Source organism: Drosophila subobscura, chromosome U (genome assembly GCF_008121235.1).
Source record: "Drosophila subobscura isolate 14011-0131.10 chromosome U, UCBerk_Dsub_1.0, whole genome shotgun sequence".
Classification (NCBI taxonomy): domain Eukaryota; kingdom Metazoa; phylum Arthropoda; class Insecta; order Diptera; family Drosophilidae; genus Drosophila; species Drosophila subobscura.
In genome coordinates, this window is record NC_048534.1 from 4853631 (window position 1) to 4875829 (window position 22199).

At 38.9% G+C, this 22199-nt stretch overlaps 1 protein-coding gene across 2 annotated transcripts; it reads left to right on the forward strand.

Moving 5' to 3' along the window:
- Positions 1-2688: 2688 nt before the first annotated feature.
- Positions 2689-21963, forward strand: LOC117902029 (sodium/potassium-transporting ATPase subunit beta-2). Of its 2 annotated transcripts, XM_034813089.1 has the most exons (8): positions 2689-2981; positions 16826-16966; positions 17459-17578; positions 17864-17869; positions 18007-18173; positions 18255-18365; positions 18440-18605; positions 21741-21963. In XM_034813089.1, the coding sequence occupies exons 1-8, from the start codon at positions 2855-2857 to the stop codon at positions 21842-21844; spliced, it is 942 nt and encodes a 313-aa protein (XP_034668980.1). In that variant the 5' UTR covers positions 2689-2854; the 3' UTR covers positions 21845-21963. The 2 variants fall into 2 exon arrangements, with proteins under 2 accessions (XP_034668980.1, XP_034668981.1); XM_034813090.1 differs by lacking the exon at positions 17864-17869 and having other exon boundaries at positions 2695-2981; positions 21741-21961.
- The last annotated feature ends 236 nt before the right edge of the window (positions 21964-22199 follow it).

The following is a 22199-nucleotide window of genomic DNA, read 5'->3' on the forward strand; positions in this document are numbered from 1 at the left end:
CAAATCCCAGTGGCGAAAGAAAAATAAAGACAATATCTAAAGTGTGTGTGTGTGTGCCAACAAAAATGTTGCAGAAAGCAGGAAAAACATTTGTTATAAAACATTTTCATGGCTAGTGTTAGAGTTTGATATTATATAAAGCTTAGGCTATAGTTTTGGTTACTTTTACTGAACTTTGTTAAGCACTGCTTAACATCAAAGCAGCTAAGTTAGAGTTAAAAATCCAAGAAAAATCCACACTTTCCAAAGAAATGTGACTCAAAGTGTTACTGTAGTCATAATGGCAGAATCCCTAAACTAAATGATGCATATTTTCCATAGATCTTATCTTTTATCGACACATCGATTGGAATATTAGAGAAATTATGGTAATAGCTCTTCCCAAATACTAAGGGATTCCCCTGCCTATAGAGAACACACCTCTGCTCTTGCCACGCAAACTTTATGCACTTTTCAAACAAAAGGGAAAAACGGAACGAACAGGAAAAAAAAGAAGGAAAACCCCGAGAAATACTTATGTGTATCCCCCACCAAACAGTTATCTCTGTTTGTGTCTGTGTGTGTCTCTGTGTGTGAGTGTGTGTTCGGAGAATATGGCGTTGCCTACATTTGTGCGCCATGCCCTTTACTAGACATTCGCTTGCCCCAAGTCCAAACCACACACCAGTCACCCGCATACACGCCCCATGCCACACAAATACACACACACACTCGCACGCCCCACTCTGCCCCAACCAGCCACAGGCACAAGCACCAAAAGCAAAGGCAAAGCCGCAGAATTCAGAGCCCGAGTCGAGTCGGACGCGTTGCGCAATGTGCGCCGCGAAAAGATACCGACAGCGACAGCGACGGCGACAGAGCAGCCACACACACACAGGACACACACAAAAGTAAGTCAAGCAAAGGCATACGCGCTCGTACGAGTACGACTATAGTCGTATACGAGTACACCGAGTGTGTAGTGTGTTTGAGTGTGTTTGTGTAAGAATTTTCCTTAAAAAGAAAACTCAGGAAAACACACATAATTGATGATAAGACGCTAGGCGCAGAGGCATCCGCATCATCAGCATCAACAACAATCATCCAAAGAGGATGTCCTTGCAGTGTGAAAACATTCTTTGTTGCATGCTTTTGGGCGTCAGCTGAAAATTGCAAAACGAAAATCTGCAGCAAGAACGGAAAAATGAAAGAGATTTTGTGGTGTAAGGTGCAGCAAAGCAGCGGCTGGACACACCATAGCACTCCCCCACTCCTCCACTCTTCAATGCCGCTAGCGCGGTTATTGGTTATGCTAGCACTGCTCTCAGAACTGTCATTAAGCTGGCGCCCAGCTGTCAACTTTCATGGCAACGGCAACGACAACGGCATGGCATGGCATGTACAAGTATTTTTGCCTTCGATTCCAAAAGCTGCTGCTGCCACTGCTGCAGCACTACATAGCAGAAGAAGAAGAAGGAGAAGAGGCAGCTGAGAAAAAAATGAATCTTCCAAGGTTCTACGCTCTCTCTAGCTCTCTCTCTGTCTCTCTTTTCCACACCTCCAGCCAACCTCCTCTCTTTTTTTGGCTGTTTCTCTCTGGCGCGCGCATGTCCGTCGCAACTCGTCGCTTGGTGGCTCGCTCGCTCGGCTTTAGTCGGACGATAGCTGGTCGAATGCTTTTTCCATGCTTCACGCTCGAGATTACATAACAGTTGGCAGCAGAGTGTCTGTGTGTGGCTCAAAAATCGGCAGAGGTGACTACTGAATATACATTTTACGTAAACCAGAGACCAGAAAATAACCGTTTTCCAACTGTTAACTAATGAAAAAATCAAAAGTATTAAATTAGTAAATTAAAAATATAAAAGTGAAGCATTTTTGCAGTGCAAAAAGCGCCAAAGAAAGAAATCTCACAAGCAAAAGAAAAGCCTCTTAGGGCAAAGACAGATTTTCCTCAAGTGTCCTTGTGGCTGCGCCGAATCGAGGCACACAACAGGAACAACTAAAAAACATTTGCTAATAGGAGCAAAGATTGAGAGAAAAAAAATGAAAATGAAGCACAACTGAAGGAAAGCCAAAGTTTATATAAGCAGTAAATCAGATTATGGCTTTTGTAGAAAAACTGTCACCAACAAAAATCAGCGACGACTCTTACATAAAAGTAGAGATTTGTAGGGCTATAGTTGGGTTAAATCTGAAACTAATTAAAAATAAAAGAAATTCAAAAATAAGCAATTAAAACAGACTAACAACTTAACAGTGAATTTAACTACTAAAAGACACCAGAACATTCAATGCAAACGAAAAAAACCAAAAAAAAAACCTCAACTATTATGTGACATAATAGTTTCACCATCCATCCTCCAGCCTCTAGCCACATCCACTAACAGGTGTCACCATCTATGGCCACAATTCCATCCCATTAATCATCCCACAAGAAACTTTCTTCTGATTAACTCTCTATTTTTTCAGTAACGAAATTTAGCGCAAATCTAAACCAACATACTGCTACGAACATTCCAAACATAAAAATCAACCAACAAAAAACCGATAAAATGTTGTACCAACGCAGTTGATTAAGAAAAACTCACCCAAAAACAAAAAATAAAACAAATAATACCAAAAACATAAATTAACACCAATAAATAAATATATATATAAATAATTAAAATATATAATATATTCGTTATCGATAAGCGTTCAACTTTAAGCCCACAAGAAAAAATAGTTTAAACAAAGAACTAGCTTTATAGACAGGACACCCTCCTACAACAACAACCAACCAACCAACAAACACACAAAACCAAAGTGACAAAACATCAATTAAAGCCCAATTCTCAAGTAAAAACCCGACTAAAAAAGAAAAGCAGTAAAAATGGCCGATAAGAAAATTGGTGAATATTATTCGCCGCCGGTAAAAATGGGAAAATGGGAGGGTTTCAAAAAATTCCTATGGAACAGTGAAACTAGCCAATGCCTTGGACGTACCGGTTCCAGTTGGGGTAAGTACTTCATCTGATCATAAAAGATGCACTTAATTGGGGTATAACTAATTGTACAATTAAATCAAACATCAGTTATTGATATCCGAATTGATTTCTATGAAAATTCAAGTAGTATTTGAGCTGCCATAGAATGTCTATCCTTAGGCATCCTTAAGTCTGAGACTTTAGCTATAGAGTTTTTCACCATTTATCACAAATATTTCTCTAAACATATAGATTTCCAATAATTTATAGGAGAGTAGAATAATTTTATTTCCTCTTACAAAATGTATATCTAAAAAAATGTTCAGAAAAAGTTTAACAATCAAAAATCTTGAAAACCCAGTCTAAAAATTCAGTTCGTATATTTGTATTGGATTTTAACTCATCTACATATTTATTTGTCTGAGTTTTAGTATTAATTTTTCTCTATATTTAAGGATACTATCGGATTTTTAATGAAAGAAACACATTTTAAACGCTCTTAATTAATAATTTGTATGTTTTTTGTTTTAAAAACTAATTTGTATTAGCTCGAGCAACACAAACTTCTTAAGAAATATTTTTTTTAACAATTTTTCCTATCGATTTTGCTTGAGTATACGTTTTCTGATTACATTTGCATACGTAAATTTCTGTTGACAGGTACACAAACGAGTTGCAACTATAGTTCTCCAAATTCTAACGATATTTTATTGATTAGTTTTTTATATTCTCATACATTCCAATAAGAAAATTTAGTCGTAATTACATGCCACTCATTTGCCACCATTACTTTGCCCTTTTCCATCCGCCGACGCAAAAGGGGCAATCATATCCGTACTCGTATTTGTATCTCCCAAGCAAAATATCGATCAAAGTAGAAGCAGCAAGCACTTGCTCGCAGTAGAATGGAGCACGAAGCGCGTGTGTGCAAGTCACGTAGTTAGTCTAAATATAGAAATCAATAATGGACGTAAGGCCCTGCCCAGGCCCAGCCATCGCTAATGCGTGCACACCTCATGGAACCATACAAAAATCGCACTCTGAACTGAGCTTCGCTGAACCATCATTTAGTCCTTTCCACGATTGCATAATGCGAGTCCTTGCAACCATTTTGGGTGACTTCCAAGCGGCAGGAAGGCAGCATAATTTCACAGCGAAAAAAAATATGACTAATCGCTGGATATCGTGTGTAAGCGTCATGACAACGGCCCCTCTAAAAAAATTGTCATACATTTTTTATGGCCCCAGAAATCGGAAGCTCAACAACAAAAACAAAAACCTTTTCTTCTGTTGGATGTTTAGATATCGAAATAGATAATATTGTTTATTGTCTTTTTGTTGCCCCCGAAAGCGCTGTGTGGCAGCCATGAAAGTTGAGTAATTTGATAAATCAATTAGATAATGTTTAAGGTCTATACATCAGACGTTTTACTATCTATTTAGATGGCAACTGGGCTGTTAGGTCAGTTATGGATGGAAACTGGTTTTTAATTGCTACAAAGAGAGTTTACATTTTCGTGCATGTAATAGAGCAGTATTTAGGGCCTCGCACCATAAAAGTCCTTAAAAAGATTATCATCAATTTATTTTGTGTTTGTTATTTGAGTCTCCATTGGATATTGAATTTTTAGCTGCACAGAATGTCTCTTAGAACGCCACTCTCCAGGCTCCACACCTGCTACCCCTTGCCCCCTAACCACCTACTCACACACAGAGCTCTGCTTCCCCTAGAGACTCCGCTAAGCCCCGCCCCTTTTTTTCATTTTCCGAATTGTGTCTTTGGCACGTGCACGCCTGATGGGTTTATATTTAGAAATTCTTCTTCACTTTCTTGGTACATTTTTAATGAAATTGAATTTTAGTCGAATGTCGCATCGTATGACAGCAAAATGTGCCATTGATCGTTGTGTGCGGTGGGTGTGGAGTGTGAGGTGGTGTATCGGTATCAACATGGTATTAAGTTAGTGACGTTAAGGATTGAAAATGTCACTTTGAGAGCTTTAGGTATACGCTTTTGTCTCGTGGTTTGATAGAAGTAACTTAAAATTGATAGTTGATGGCGGAGAAATAAAAGATATAGCGAGAAATGATTCCTTTGGAAGAAGTTTAGATATAAATATGTACAAATAAAATGTTCTTATAAAATATATCAAGAAATAAATAGCAGTGAGTAGAAACTGTCATTCCCTTAAACATAAACATTTCTATATTATGCATTTATTATAATACTAAAATATGAGTCTAATGTTGCTTAGAAACTTTCTAAAAACTAAATGATCAGCTATCGAGTTGGAGTAGATAAAGCAAAAGAAACTCTTCCAATACCATATCCATCAATTCTCATCGAATAAAACTTAAGAACCCATTAACCCCACATATTTTATGAGCTATTCCTTTTACCATTATTATTATGTTCCATTAGATAATCTATTATTCAAAAACAAATAATTGCTTTTTCCTCGAGACCATTCACACCATACGCTGGCCCACTCTATGCGCGAACGTGTCTATATTGTATTACCTGTCTCTGTCTCTATGTACACGAGTTAACTGAATGCTCAATTGCCTATAACCCAGTTTTTAGCCTCTTACTCGTAGAATAGTGGTGAAGGGGAATCCATTCAAGCGAAAGGTAGAGTCACTGGCAGAGGGCAGACATGCGATCTCCTGTTTTATCGAAAAAAAAATCAATTCTAACCTCATTCCATATACTGCACAAAAAAATACAAAAAAGCTTAGCTTTTGAGAGGGGTGTGTTGCCTGTGGGGTGGTGGGTGGGGGCTGGCAACAAATAGGTGGGCGTGTCATGTTGCAAGCAACTGCCGCTGGCTTTGCCGTTGCTTGCTGCTGCTGTCTTTGTGTGTAACCTACTTAGGGGGCAAACTGCTGTGCTGCTTCTTTGGTTAAACACTTTGGACAAGTCAACAAATGCAAGTGCACCCCAGAGAACCCCGCCCTAACTACCCACTGCATTCCATGCAGCCATCCCCCCTACACTACTTTCTACACCCATGTCCTCTCAAGCTTAAGCCCCTACAGCCATCTACAGCCATGTCCTCCCATGCGTGTTGTTGGGTAAGCAGTGCCCCCGGGTTGACCTACAGCCAAAGCAGTTTTCGCACACCTCACCAACAGTTCTAACATCTCCAGTTGCTGCCTTCAAGCCTGGCATTTTCCTCTGTTTTCCCTCCAGAATTCTGAGCTCAGCATTTTTTTCTTCTCCTCTTATTTCTGTTTTTGTTTGCCGTGGAAATTCGAGAAGTTTTTTAATATTTTTTGTCCACTTGTTTGCCTGGCAGTTGGAAGATATATGCCTGGAAAACTTTTTTGCTGCATCTCTGACTGCCGATTTCTTTAGCGTGTCTCTGGGTTTTATGGGTTTTGACCCACAAGAGAGATTTATGTTCCCTCTCTTGCTCATTCCCCCTCAATGACTAATTGATGGAATTAGTGAATGAATAAGGTGAATAATGAGTGGGACATTAAAGTGAATAATTGGTGCCCTACAATGTGTTCATTGAAAGACGGAGGAAACAGAGGAAACACTGCATCGGAAATCTGTGGCAATTTCGAACTGAAATCTCGGCAGCAGGCATACATTTCTCAATTGTGGAGCTCCGAGACATACAAGCAATTAATAGATCAACAATTTATAAAATTTATAAACATCTGGCATTCAATTATTGACATCAATTTGCCCATCAACCAGCAGAAGGCCTGGCTGGCAGGCAGGCAGTAGTCCAAGGCAGCGAGAGAGTAAAATGATTAGAAAAAATATACAAAACAAAAGAGAAATACAAAAAAAACAGGGAATGTAGATGAGAAGAGTGAAGTGTTTGATACTCTATAAGGTCGGGTATAAAATGTTTTTTTAATCTTTTTAGGCTTTTTTTTTACAGCCTTTTCCAAAGGTGAAAAGTGTAAACATTTTCTGATGCAAATACAATCTGATTTCGTCTTACAAAAGATCATAATTGAGCTGATCTAAATATCTACTTAAATATATAACAATCTTGGCTTCAAAACAAACCCAAAACACTTCACACTCACCCACGAAAGTTGGCCCAGACCTCATGCTAAATAGTTTAGCGTATTAAACAATTTTCTCTTTCTGCTAAAAATGTTGCACTGGAAAAACTCATACACTTTTTCAGCGTTGCAATTAACAAGAGCGTCATAAGAAGTACGAGTATTGCATAATTTTTGCCATGCTTCTCTATGCACACATTATTCATAAGAAAATGCAATTTATGTGTAGTTAAGAAAAAGTTTCTAAATTACAAAACTTTCAAATGCTCTTAATTGAGAGGCAATTAACGAGAGCCAAAACGGAAAGAACAAAAGCAGAGAAAACAGATAACTGAAGAGAATAGAGAAATCAGCACAAAAAAGATGAAGAAATGTTTGCATTGAATACTAAGGGAGGTGGTGGGGTGGGGTTTGGGAATATATACAATGGAAACGGAAATTCATTGAGCAGCGAAGCAGGGAACTCAAATCAAGACGACAACTGAATGCCAATTGAGGCATCAGCGTCACAAAAAGCTACAGAATTTTCATAGTATGTCTCTGCGTACTGAAGAAGAGTGTAGGCAGCCTGAGGTTTGCGTCTTACAAAACTGGAGGATGGGTTTCGTCTAAAATATTAGAGAAGATGGTTACCTTAGGACACACAGAATATGCTCTTTTGTTAACTTTGGATATAACTAAAGTCTGAAAAAAGAAAACTTGTAGAAAGAAATTTGGTAAAAACTTTTTTATAGCATTGTTATATTCTTTCCCTTCCATTCCTTACATTTTCTACCATATATATTGATTTTTTTTAGTAGTAAAAAATGTATTTTCTTTATTATATTAAAATTAAAATAGAAAGTGCATTCTATAGTCTGCTCAAGATCTCTTTCTCTGAATCTATCTCTATTTTTCCATTGTTATATTTTTTCTATGCTGCGTGTGCATTGAGCTTGCAACATTTCAATTGGAAAAAAATGCACAGAAACGGAATAAAATTGAAATGTTGACAGTTGGTTATATAAGACAGATAGATAGACAGCGTTTCAGGGGCATGCTGCAGTGGGGTTCGAGGTTGGAGTATCATCCATGACTCTAGATGGATTTCATATTATTTTCCATGTGCCTTTTTTTCTTTTTTTTTTGCGGTACGCTTGCATCCGCATGACTGCTCCTCTCCACTGACATTCGAGAGAGCGAGAAAGTCCTGGTTCTGGTGCTCGAGTTGTGGTTGACATTTGATTAAAAATATTTCCAGCATTGCAATGCTGCAATCTGGATTTGGTTTTTGCCTAAATGGTTTTTCGGTTAGCTGACAGACATTGTCGGTTACTAATTGATTTTGGGATGACATTTATTTTTCGGCATTTTAATGCTGTTTGCGGTTGCTCTGCTCTTGGCCTGATTATACGCAATTGGGATACTGACATTGATTGGTGGATATTTGTCTGCTGGTTTTGGTTAGTGCTGTAATTAGTGAGAGAGCTGGGAAAGGGATTTGCAAATTGGAATGTGCCTAAAATAATGTGATGCAGAATCAGTATTTACCCATAAGCCACATGTTTTTTATATTACTCCTTTAACACTTTTCACAGAATCCTAGAGTCATTACAAATTTACACATAAAATGTGTTCAAATATTCATTTAATCATCTTCCAAACCCTTTTCCAGCTATCGCAGCATTCATAACGTAATTCTTTATCCATAAATATGCTTTACACACATTCAAAAATAAGCTTATGATATTTGCATCTTCAATCATCCGGTAGACAATCACATCTGTCTCCCACTTCTTACCACCGCTGTCTTACATCTCTTCAGTCTCATATTTCACCCACATAAAATAATATTCTTTAGTTTAAAAAGATACCCAAAAAAAAAAGGAAAGAAAGAAAAACGCAAAAATGTTTATCACAATGCATTACAGTCTTAAATCAACGTAAAACCTGAAACGCTGTCAGCATTTATCTGGGTGTGGTGGACTCGACTGTTAGTTCTGTGGTATTTTTCTGTGCTGCATGTAACCTGCGGCGCTGCACGGAGTCCGTCCTCCCTGCTGTTGACAGTTGAATATAAGTATTTTTTATCCTACGCTGTTTTTTTTCGTTTGGTTTTTTTTTCATTTTATTTTTCACTCATTTCCTTTGGTAATTTTTCGGTTCGTTTGTGTGCCAGTTTTCAATGGGGTGTATGGGTGTCCGTGTGTAACTGAGTGTGTTTCTGTGTGTGTGTATGTACATGTGTTATTTTTTTGCAACTGTCAAAATGTACATGGAGCGGCAGGGGTCCCTACACCACCACCACCCCCTTGCAGCCATGAGGCAAGCGAAATTGTAGCTGAAATTAAAAGAAAAAAACGAAACGAAATATGTGGCACAGAGCGAAAAAGAAAGAGATGGCCTGTGTGCTAGAGGGAATGAAAGAGAGGGAGAGAGAGTGAGAGCGCTAACACCATGCAGGTGCCACACACACAGCCATATGTACACACAGGAAGGACTCTTCTCCTGTTACATTATTTGCAGCAAAGAAGAAAAAAAGTGCAGCTCTGACGCTCAGCAAAATGTCAAAGTTCAAAGAGAGAGCGCAGAGCCATACAAGAGCTCCCAAAGAGCGAGAGAAAGAGCTAGAGAGACAGAGAGAGCTGTATAGAGAGAGAGAAAGAGGGAGAGTGAAAGCTAAGCTGGAAGGAGAGAGAGACATCTCCAAGTAGAGCGCTCTCTCCTGAGAGCGAGTAACCGCCAGAGAACACCTGGCGTATACGTAACATTCCTAATTTGCTTTCCGTTGTCGTGCCAGGCAGCCAGGCCGCCAGGTGCTCGAAAACATACACACACACACTTACAAAAGCCGTCTATATAGGTGTAGGATCCTTCTGCCAGTTAATCGTTAAGCCCTGCGACATAAGCGTAAATCAATTGGAGGAAGCAGAACTCTCAAGGGTCTCGTCTCCCCTTCGCTTGGCAACAACCCAAATGAAAACTTAATTAAGCTGATTTCCTCCAACTTTTTTGCCACTAGCAGAAGCAGAGCCAGCGGTAGTGGCAGAGGCAGGAGCAGTAGAACGGCAAGCCTATATATTTATGAAAGCGGCCTTGGGAATATGGGGATTTGAGTACCGAAAATGAAGATGCAACTAAAGGGGGACAAGGTAAAGAGATTTTAGGTGGAACTGGAGTAAGAAGTACAATTTGGAGAGTCTTTTGGCGTAGGAATGGGAAAAAAGAACGGAATAAAAGATGGAATTGGAACTAAACTAGGACCCTTAACTAGCAAAACAGTGACTAGAAATGGCACATAAAGGCTACCGAAACCTTTTTATAAAAAGAAATATATTATATTATATTATAGAAATAATAGAAGAAACTACAGATGGATTATAGGTACGAAGCCGAGAGTCGATGAGGCAGTTAATGAGAATATGAAAGGTGTATCATAGCAGTTGAAGTGAATTTAAATTGGATACAACTGGAGTTAATTCCATACATAAAATAGTGGCGTTAAACACTTTACTAGCATCGAAACTCAAGATATAAAATATACGTAAATATAAAACGAAAGATACCGATAAATAGAGTAGAAATGTAACAGAATTTTCTACGTAAGAGAGATATATCCCATTGAAATACCTTACTAAACATTATACACTTCAGAAGGCTAGATAAAAATAGTGATTTCCAATTCTAAATATTTTATTGGCGAAAATGAGTGGTATACCGTTTCATTCTGACCTGCCTTCCTTCTTCCAAAAAATTTGCACTGCTCTGGTCTTTAGCTGCTATAATTTAGATGCATTTAATCTGTACTTAAAATCTTACATTCAACGAATATTTCCGAATATGTACCTTGTATATTTCTAAAGTTTGCCACCCATTAGTTGTACACTCATCTCGGCTCGTTGTTGCTCCTTTTTCATGTTAAAAATCCTTCTAGATGTATTCCCCCACCCTAGACATACAAATCAATCAATCAAACATGAAAATGGAAAATGATTCGTCCATAATTGAATAAGCATACGGATAGAGTCGCACCCATTCTATGCCTCAACATCAGAACCCAACTCAAAAATGCAAATAGCGTCGCTAGAGAGCGGGTCGTATACGTAATGCGACGACAACGTAGCGTAGTGTAGCGCGTGTCGCCCAAAAGACGCCATGGAAAAGCATAAAAGTATGCACACATATACACAGATACAAGTAGGCAGACAAACAGGCACCCACACACACAGAGAGAGAGAGAGTGAGAGAGAGAGCGAGAGATAGATAGATAGAGAAGAAGGCGAGGCATTGGAAAAGCTTGCATATTATGTATTCATGGCCAAACTACACCAACAATCATCATCATCATCTCTCATCATCATCATCAGCATTTGCATTAGCATTCGCGTGGCCCGTAAATTGAATTTTAGCGCACAGCCATCCAATTAGAGGGTAGAGGCGTGTTCCTAACGCCTTTCCGACTCAACAAAAAAGCAAAAAAATAAGAACTATGTACAAACATTTATTACCATCTTGTGGTTATTGATTTTTACATTTGAGTGCGAACATTTTTGTAGACTGCTCGAGTTTAATGTTCTTGAAAGGTAAAAGATGTAAAAAGATAGCTGGAGAATTAATGGACAGAAAGTCATGCTACTCTAGGAAATACAAAAGGAACAGAAGATATCTTGGCATTTCATAGTTTGGTGATGTCTGGTCTGAAGATATCTTCAGAATTAATGGCTAGAATGCTATTAGAATGCTACTCTTAAGTGATGTTTAATTAATTTAAAAGTAGTCTAAAATAGCATGCGCTCAAAGTGTGATAAATAAATAACTTCAAAGAGCACTTCTTTTCTAACTATAATTAAGTCATCATTCAGTTGGACTGAAAGTCACCTTCTGCCAGGAGTAAAATATGGTATTTATTGTATACAAGTTTATTATCCCCTATTTAACTTCACACAGGCTGGAAATATCTTCAAATGAAGAATACTTACAGAAAATTCAGCCTCAAAATCTGCTTCATTTTTTATCATTCTACTTATACATTTTGACTGCCAAGCCTAAGAAGTCATGCAACCGTTATATATACAACTCCATAGATGATGGAAGCATACTCCTTTTAGACCTTTAATAAATACTTTTATGGAATATTGAACCATTTCTTATGACACTAGTGAAAATAATGGACTTTTCTTGTAGATATAAGTAAAGCTTTTTAGCTGAAGCATTATTCTATAAATTTCTCAAAGAGGAAGGAGATTTAAGATGTCTCTTGTGGCACACAGAATATGTTGGTATACTTAACAGGAAAGTTTCACAAAAAAACACCAAACAGCTGAGTCACTGAACAACCAACAACAACAGCAATAAAAACAGCAAAGAAAAAACTAAACCAAGAACCAAAGAACCACAACTTAACATGCAAATACCGCACCATCATGCCATCCAAGAGAACGAATCCCATGAGGCCATTGCGACCACTAAAACCAGGGAAAACTAGCTCGTTAAGTGCAGAAGGAGACACTCACTCACTCACACATTCAGTCACACAACAATGGGAAGAGTTCGAAGCAAAGAAGCAGAGAGACACACACACGGAAAACCACTTGTCTCTCGCCCGGAAAAACCTCGCCCCAAAATAAGGTTTTGGTTCTTTTCCCGAGTGTGTGTGTGTGTTGCCATGCGAACGTGAATTTTATACAATAAATTATGTAAGGCACACGAAATGTGCAAATGAAAAGTAATTAAAGCTAAAGGATCAGTAAGAAAAATTCTCACTTAACTACAGAGAGAGAGCAAGACAGAGAGAAAGATTATATTTTCCCGAATTAGATTTCTAATTGAACAGACCACTCAAAAGCGCCACAAAGCCAAAGGCTTAGCTCCCTCTCTCTCTCTCTCTCTCTCTCGGCGGATTAACACAGAAATTGCAACAAAAAAAATGCAAAATTAGCATAAATATTATAGATAAATGTCAGGCTAAAAATAAAAACATAAATTAAAATAGCACACACACAAAAGAGTCCTTGGGGCATCTGCAAAAGCCAAAGCCATTTCATTCTCCTCCTCCCTGCCTCCTTTTTTGCCCTCCTCTGTGACGTAAGTAAAGAAGAAAATCTGATTTCTGAAGATTTTTCTTTTGGCGCACTTATAGTGGCTCTCAAACTGTGAGTGCCAGCAGCAGCAGTACTACATAACAGCAAGCTTTTGAAAGGCAGTGAGACGCAGGGCGCAGACGCAGAGACGCAGAGTTTTCGTTAGCTTTTAGGGAACATTTTGGGGGGTTTTAAGAGGCAAGTTGAAGGAATATATTTGCCCGTAAATTGACTGCAGGAAAATCCATTGGTGAAACATTTTAAAGGAATATTTCGTGAAATTTATGACATGAAAAGGAAAGTAAATCAGTAGAAAAAGAAGCAAGCAATAAATGTACTGTTTAAAAATACTGTACATGGCTTTTCCTTACAAAAAAGTTTTAGATTAATTTATTTTAACGCATTTTCCAGTTAGCATTCTCCCTCTCGTGCCCTACTATACGTTTTTCCCAGTTAATTTCTCCGTTCATGTAATTACAAATAAATTCACATGTGTGCCGGCAAGCAAGGAAATATTTAATAACCATTAATCAAACTGCTTTTCTCACGCCTTGCAATCTATGTAGACAACGGTGAGAACATTTCCTCTACGACATTTTCCCACGTCTCGGAATCCAAGCGACACTCTACGGTCTTCGGAGCAATCCGCATGATTAATGGCCTGATAAATTATTGCGATGCCAATGTCAGATATATTTGCGCTTTTGCACTGCGCTGCTCGGTTCTGTTCTGTTCTGCTCACACCATAATTTATTTAGTGTGGATAACAATTTTACGAGTGTCACACATGGCGTATGAGCTATTTGAACGAGTATCTAACAAATGGCTGGCAGTATGTACAAATGTCAAGGGTCAAAAGAAACAGAGGCCTAAAAATATGCAAAAAAAGAAAGAGAGAGAGTGAGAGAGAGAGACACAGAGAGAAAAGCCACACAAAGAGAGAGGTAGAGAGCGAGAAAAAGATACAATTGGGAAATGGGAAAATGGTAGGGAGTGGGGCAATAAGTAACCTATGCTTCGAAAGTGACCTTTCAATCACTCTTAATTACAAAAAAACTTGGGAAAATGGCAAAATGACAGGCCAACAAACGGACAAAGGCGAAGAAGAATAAAAATAGAGTGGAGGATAAATGGAAATTGCTGTGGTGGGGGAGGCACAAGAAAATGTCAAGAGTCGTGCGTGTTGGTAGCGACAGAAACAACAACAAAAAGAAAAGTGAACTTTGGAATTGGAATTAGAGGCAGGTTAAGGCAGCGGGCAAGGACAGGCAAAGTGCCTTTCTGCAGCTGTCTTTTATCATGGCCCATATAGTATACTAAATCCATCCCATCCATCGTCTTGCCAATTAGCCAAGAACTTTGGAGATGCCCTCAACGAATACCTTTCTTACCGTATAGGCAGGATTCTCAGTAATTTCTCTTGAAGGTTTAAAGACAAGTTGCAAAGCCAAAGGTTAATGCAAGCCAAGATGGGATAAAGGTTGTCTCTTAATTAAAGTTTCAGAGAATATATTACTGTCCGTTAAAGCTTGCGACACACTTTAGTTTTTATATAACTATAAGCTCGAGAGATAATTGGACTCAGATCTCTCTCTCTCTCATCTACAAAATGAGTACAATTTTGGAATAAAAACTTTGCTCACAAAACATTTGAGCTGGTGCTTTTCCCCTTTCCTCTTACCACTCTTCAGTCCACTCGAACTTTTCTCATTATCTGCCGCATTTGGGTGTCAGGTGCACACGAACAAATCCGCTCTATGACTCTTCCTTCTGCCATTTTGGTGCAAAAGTTTCTAATTGAACATTAATGAAATAAAACTCGATTAAATTTGCACCCAAGGAATGGAACAAAAGGTACGTCGAAACTGTCATAAAATGTGACAGAGGGTGGGCGAGAATTGCTGCGGCTTTTCGCTGAATGTTGGCCAGGGTGTGGGTGTGGGCGTGGGCGTGGGTGTGCAGTCGCGTAAAGTTTTGACATTCCAAAGTCTGACCAGCCAGTTCGTAGCAGCGAAAAGTGCATTAAAAGCCACAAAGACCTCGGAAGAGCAGAAAAGGAAAGGGCAACATGAAGAGACTGTGCTGGAGAAAAGGATTAAAGAAGGAGATGAAGAAGGAAGATTTCAAGAAGAAATATATTCTGAAAATATTTTTGAAAGGAAAAAAGTTTTTTAAATTTTTGTTGCCATTTTCTAACACTATTTGGTGCACTTTTAAGGCAGTCGAACAGATTGCACCACAAATGATATCTCTTCCACTCACACACATTAAATTGCTACCAATCCCATTACAAGGAAAGGCGTGGCAAGGACAATAACCATTTCCAGCAGCAAACAGTGCAAACAGAGAGGGAGAGAGAGAGGGCCAGCGAGAGTGAGGCAAACGAGTAGGAAATTGTAATCAAAAGTCCTCCATTTGATACAGAATACCCGCACATATAACTAAGTGTAACCATTAGAAAAGCTGTTAGCCATTCCCCCACATCCGCTCTACTGTCTCCTGGTGCTCCTTCAGTTTCTGTGTGCATGTGCGTGGTGGGTGTATGTGTATTTTAGTTGCCATTTTGGTAGGCAAAAAGAGAAGCATTCAAGGCATTGACAAAAATAGTCATAAAAGCACAAAGCAAACAAAAAAACTTTCACCACAGAATCGCAGAAGCAAACAATTTTCCTTTTATGCACAGACATAAATGTATTTGTGGTGGGTATATACATATGTGCATATGTATATATATATATACAACTCGTATGTACTCGTATCTGTGGATGTGTGTGTGTTTATGTACTACTGTTTGGCTTGGTTGGTTACACAATCCCCAGACATGGCATTATATTATGTACTTCATATGCGGAGTAAAGCCAAGTGGCTTTTCCTCTGCTGATTTGTTGCCTATTAAGAGCTACAGGCGCAATTCTGTGTGCCATCTTTTTAGGCGCAGCTCGTAAATGTTTCTGTGTGTGTGTGTGTCTGCTTTGATAGTGAGTGTGGCGATGGCTTAGGAACTTAGTTGTTGTTAAGCTTACGATCTGTCTAAGCTGGTTTAGCGTGCCACTAACTTTCAGGCGGAGTAACACAAGCTTGATTATGCCACATGGCAGATATTTAAGAGTTTTCGTGTGATAAAATATTCTAAGAATATTTTCATTGTACATTGTAAAGCATGCAGTTTTGGATTAAAATCATAGCTGTTGATAATGTGATGGAGAAATTTTAAAAATATTGACACGGAAATGAAGGGGTGCATTACATTTTAGCTGCAACTGTGGCCCTAATTGCAAAAGACATTTTGTGGGCCATTAAAGCTCATCAAAAATGCAAAGCACAATGCACAGACAGACACACAGATACAACCCACACATCTGTAAGCATATCACTGTCCCCCACACACACACATTCAACTTTTAAAGAGACATCCCGTCTGGTGGGGCTCTTCTGCTACGCGGAGGCTGTCATTAAATTTTAATTAGAAGGAAAAGAATGTTTGCTCGCCTCGCCTCGCATCGCCTTGCCTCTCCTCGAATTTCCATTTGTGTTGTGTTTAGCATATAAATTACTTGGGGCACATGCACACGCGGCATGGCGCCTCCAAAGTATGCCAACATTTTGTGAACATAAAAACAACTTAATTACTTTTTTCTTTTTGAGCGCCATCATAATGATTTATTCCATAGTCGTAGGATATTTTTGGGTGGGTCAAAACCCTAGCTAACATTTTGATTGATGTTCCCAACAGATGATGTTCATTTACTAATTTTGGCGTTCGCTTTTTCTCTCTGATTTTCTTTATAGCAAAAATTCTACTATTCTATATAATATTTTATGCGGCGTTAACTGGATTCTTTGCTGCCATATTTACGGTGTTCTATCAAACATTGGACAACGAGAAGCCAAAATGGATGCTTGACAACGGTTTGATTGGATCCAATCCAGGTTAGTACAACCCACTAAGCCATAACATACACACGATAAAGCTTTGCCAAACAATGGCTGTAAACTCATTGAAATTCCAGGGCGTGAAAGCAAACAAAATTTCGTTTAAATAAATCAAACATACGCCCTGGTATCCTTACTTATAAATTTCCCTATCACATGAATTATAATCGAAGCAGACACGATGGATAGGCACACCCAAGGCCCCAAGGGCACACCCATATATAATATATTAAATACATATAGCCACACATACACATATACATACTATATGATCTATGTATGTATATCCGACCACACATGTGTGCGGTTACACACGCATCTGGAATGGCAATGAGCCTTCGACCAAAGCCGTAGTTAAGAACTAAATAAAACGCCAAAATTTAATTAACTAATTGGATGTGAAGCGAATAAAAGACGCTGTTGATGGGGTGGACAGCAAATCAATTGGATTTTCATTTAATCACGAACAACTCTTTATTTCTTCTTTAGGTCTTGGCTTCCGACCAATGCCACCAGAGGCGAATGTTGAGAGCACTTTAGTTTGGTACGAATCATCGAAGAAAGATAACTACCAGTACTGGGTCGATGAAACTGCACGATTTCTGAAATGTAAGTAGGAAGACCCTCCGGAGCTGAGTGAAAACTTTTAGCCAGAAAACTTTTTAATTGTACCGATGGACAAACAAGAACGATGGATGGTCTTTTTCATGCAAAAGAAATACACAGAAGCCGAAAGAAAACTGAAAGCTGAAACCCTTAAGTTTTTGTTTGCACAGGCAGAAAGTTTTCCACTGAAAATCCAATTTCCCATTTTAATATACCGTATGTTAAGTTTTTGTTGATGTTTAACTGAAATATTTTCAATGTTTTGATTTTTGGGTAACCGATAAAAAGATCACAGTAAGTGAAATTATATTTTGATACCCGTAAAATATGTTGCTACATTTGCTCAAAAGTATGCCAGGACCCCCGGAATTATAGATACATTATATGACTATATTCTACATATTTTATAATAACAAATAAACTTCCTTTAGCTTACGAGGACGAGGATAAACAGAACCATGTGAACTGCTCATTCGAGCATCCACCACCAGAGGGCAAGGTGTGCGGTGTTGAGGCCTCAAGCTTTGCACCCTGCACAATTGAGAATAACTTTGGCTATCATGTGGCCCGGCCCTGCATATTCCTCAAGTTGAATAAGGTATGTGCGCCACATACGCTCCTCCAGCTATCCCAAACTCTTACAGAACTTAACTATTCCCTCAATTAATTCATTTTTTAGATTTACAACTGGATACCAGAGATTTACAACGACTCAAAAACTTTGCCCGACCACATGCCCGAGGAGTTGAAGCAGCACATCAAGGAGAAGCAACAGCTGCGACCAAATGAGGTGAAATTTATTTATAGGCAGAAAATATTTTGTCCACTCGATGGATAATATCTCTTCCTGTATCTGATTTTCAGACTGGCGTCGTTTGGGTGTCCTGCGAGGGTGAGAATCCCGCCGATGTTGAGAACATTAAGGCTCGCGATTACTATCCGCGCATGGGTTTCCCACGCTTCTATTTCCCATTCAAAAATATTGCCGGCTATATACCGCCCATTGTCGCTGTACAGTTCACTGTCGAAAGTAAGTACAATTTTTCACATTTTCTTAAGGTTATACTTCCCTCAGAAATCCAGAATGATAGATAAAAAGAACTACAAATATTTTAGTTTGCGTCTAGATCAATAAAATCCACTAAGTAAAGACAAAAACAGTTTATTTGGATCGTGTTTTCTCTAATTTGTGTACTAGCAGTTTAATTTGGGTGTACAGTTGGGACTGCTGTAAGTCATTGGCAAATCTATGAATCAAACTTTTTTGGTTGAATGTAAATCGTTGAAGTTTACATAGCAAAGACATCAACCGTGTCCGCGGATCCAACTTCCTGAGAACTGAGAGTGTACCAACATTTTTTTGTAGGTTTATGGACATTTGGAATGCATTTAGATAAGACAACAACCGTGGATTTTATTAAGTCTCTCTTAGGGGACTTTTCTCTTTGCTTATATTCTCACCGCTATTTCGTGTGTTTCGCTTTCTGCTGCACTTATTGCAGGCGACGAATTTGGAGTATTTGATTTATAAACATTGCAAAGTTACATAAATAATGCTGCAGTTCACTCCAAGACACCACTTTAGTTCTCGAATCTTCTGTTCTATCACTTTTCGCACTCTCGGCGTTTCTTTAAGTATTCCTGCACATAAAACTAATTAAAACGGTCATAAAAAAACGAGCTAAAGTAACTTTTTAGGCAATGAACAAACTTTAGCGGGGATCCGCAAACGCGAAGAGACTTTCCACTATCGTTTATTGTTTCGAAAAAGTGACAAATTGGGCATTATCGAACTATTGTTTTTGAATATTCAAATTTTTGTGGCGGTCAGCAGAAAACGTCTTCATGGCTGAAAAGTAAATAATTCCTTGATTAGCTTTTACTTAATTGAGTATTTGGTATGCAAGATTGCTTTGTAGAGTAAGTAGCGCTCCTGTCCCGGCTTAGCCATAAATGAAGCAACATAATCTCCATTTAGTGCGAGCACTCAATAAATTCCAACACTTTTAGCAACTTATGGTCGATTTTTTCGCAGTATCACCATGAAATGACACGTTTCTGCTTGAAATTTAGTTCGTTGAACGCCAGAGAGCCATTCATTATGCTTAAGTGGAGTAAGGAATGGCATTATATTACCGCGTCCAGCTGATTAAAGCCAACTAATGAGAAAAGCTATTAATTAAAACTAATTGACAGCCGTAAACGCTGGCTAAGTAAACATTATAGTGAGAATAAGGGGGCAGGGGGCGTTCCCTTTATGTACTGAAAGGCAAAACGGAAAAGGAGGAGCAAACAAAACCAAGCCACAATCCATATAGCATGAAAAATGGGGCAAAAGTGTTTGGAATTTTAATCAAACGCAGACGAAGGAGAACTCTGAAGACGGAGACGGAGACCCACTCTGGGTCGTCGTTGTCGTTGTCCCTACGGAACCTACGGAGCCTCCTGGCATACAGAAACCCATTTTTACGGCACAATAAACATTAATAATGCTTTTGTCTGTGGCAAAGGAGTACGAACTGGTAGAAGAAAAAATAGGAGCACGGAAATGGGAATAGGAATGCATAGAAATGCGTAAGGGAAGTAAAAGGCATTTGGCTCGTTTTCCTTTTGTTTTCAATACAAATAATTTCTAAGCCATTAATCCGCTTATGGAATGCGTTCGTTTGGCAAATGGGTTACGAATAATTGAAGATGGAATTGAGAATTGCGAATTGAGAGCAGAGCAGTGCGCACATTTCCCCCGGGAAATGCCACACAGTGGAGCCAACAGTGCGTACAAGCAACAAAATTGTGTAACCAAACTGGACCAAAGCTTAAGTTGAGTTTCACAATTTTGTTGTGCCATTTTGCCAGATCCTCCCACTCTGATTTGGGGGGAAAACTTTCATTGCCTTCGTCGCATTGCGGTTTACAATTTCTCTTTTGCAAATGTGAAATTCAATATTAAATTAGTTATGTAAGCGGAAAATTGCCTTGCATGTGTACCAGCAGGGGGCGTTGGGCGTGGCAGGCTCACTTGAGGGGGTCTTTTATAAAGCGAACAAAATAAAGTTACAACAAAAAATACAAAGCGAGAGGTAGAGAAAATGGAAAAAGTTTTATAATGTAAATTGTATGCTGGCGCAAGGATTGAACTTTTCGCAGCAGTCGAATGTGAGTTTATGTATGTATGAATGTGTGTGTGTGAATGTGTGTGTCGTATATTTGATTAATGACAGTTGAAATGGCAGCAGATAGAGCTGAGCGCCATGAATAGCCTGCCATTTATATGCGACACAAACCAGCAAAATAATAAGGAAATGCTAGGGAAACACTCCCCCGAGTTTTTGATTTTCCACACACTTTTAGCGGGTAATAGTTATAGTACATTTGATTGTATAACTTATAACACATTCATTTGCCGCTATTGGCCCTAAAAACTTTGCACACTTTTTGGCACACTTTAATTTGGAGTGAAATGGAAGCTGCTAAAGAAAATATCTTTAGCTTTAGCTCTAGCTTTAGCTTCTTATTACATTGTTCCCTTTCCTACCCTCACTGCTGTGTGCATACCATTTATTTCGTTTTCTGTCACTTGATGGCAGCGGCAACACTTCCGTTTCCGCTCGAGTAACGGCGCAGTGGTGGCCTCCAGCAGGGCTCTCTCTGTCTCTGCCTCACTGCTTCTCCCTCTGCCCCTCCTTGCATTCAAAATGAGATAATAACGCCCTGAACCAAGCAACGAAAGAAACCATAAAGCGAGCTACAGAAGATTTTCAATTTACTCAAAGTCCCAGCAGGCCGAGGGAAGGGCAGGGAATAATTTTGCCAGCGGACACTGCTGAAAGGGATAAACGTTGGGCAAGGGTCTCTTATTTGCGCAGAAATAATGTAAAGCATTCGCTCGTACACCCTTGTATAATATTTATGTAATGTGCAAAAGATTGAACATAATTTGCATGCAACGCAGAAAGTAATGAGATTATTTGCAATGCGACAAAAGGAAAGGGAAAGGCGCACTGTTTGGGGCATTCTTATAGGTATATATGTATGAATGTATGTACATATATGTCGATATTTAATATGGTAAAAGTATGCAAAAACATACATATTACATCTTAAGAATAAAAACTCCACTTATGAATCCCACTAATTTATGCCCTACTTCACTCTCTTTTTGTAGCCGGCGTCTTGATCAACATTGAATGCAAAGCCTGGGCCCGCAACATCAATCATGATCGCTCGGACAGGAGAGGATCCGTCCACTTCGAGTTGATGGTCGACTAAGAGATGCGTAAATCATCTTGGAGCAGCAGCGGAGAGAGCAGCGCAGCGAAAGCAATGAAGGAAAGCGAATGAGGAGAGACGAACGGGAGAGTGTTTGAGAAGAAGAAATAGCAGCAGCAACAAGAACGACAACAAAACACACACACACACAAAGCAAAAGCAAACAAAAATGAGCAAGTAAAAGCATGAAAAGAGAGAGCGAGCAAATGTAGCAGCAAAAAGCGTAAGCGAAAAGTTTAACAAGTACAGCAACAACCAAAGAGAACACTTAAAAATGCTACAAGAACAAAAGAAAAACCCTAAAAAAAAACAAAACCTAGCGCTAAAAAGAAAAGCAAAAAACAAAATGGAAAAA

Coding starts and splice junctions, on each gene's coding strand:
- LOC117902029 (XM_034813089.1), top strand. CDS start 2,855: ATGGCCGATAAGAAAATTGGTGAATATTATTCGCCGCCGGTAAAAATG. Junction 18,174..18,254: donor TATTCCTCAAGTTGAATAAG/GTATGTGCGCCA, acceptor TTCATTTTTTAG/ATTTACAACTGGATACCAGA. Junction 18,366..18,439: donor AACAGCTGCGACCAAATGAG/GTGAAATTTATT, acceptor TCTGATTTTCAG/ACTGGCGTCGTTTGGGTGTC.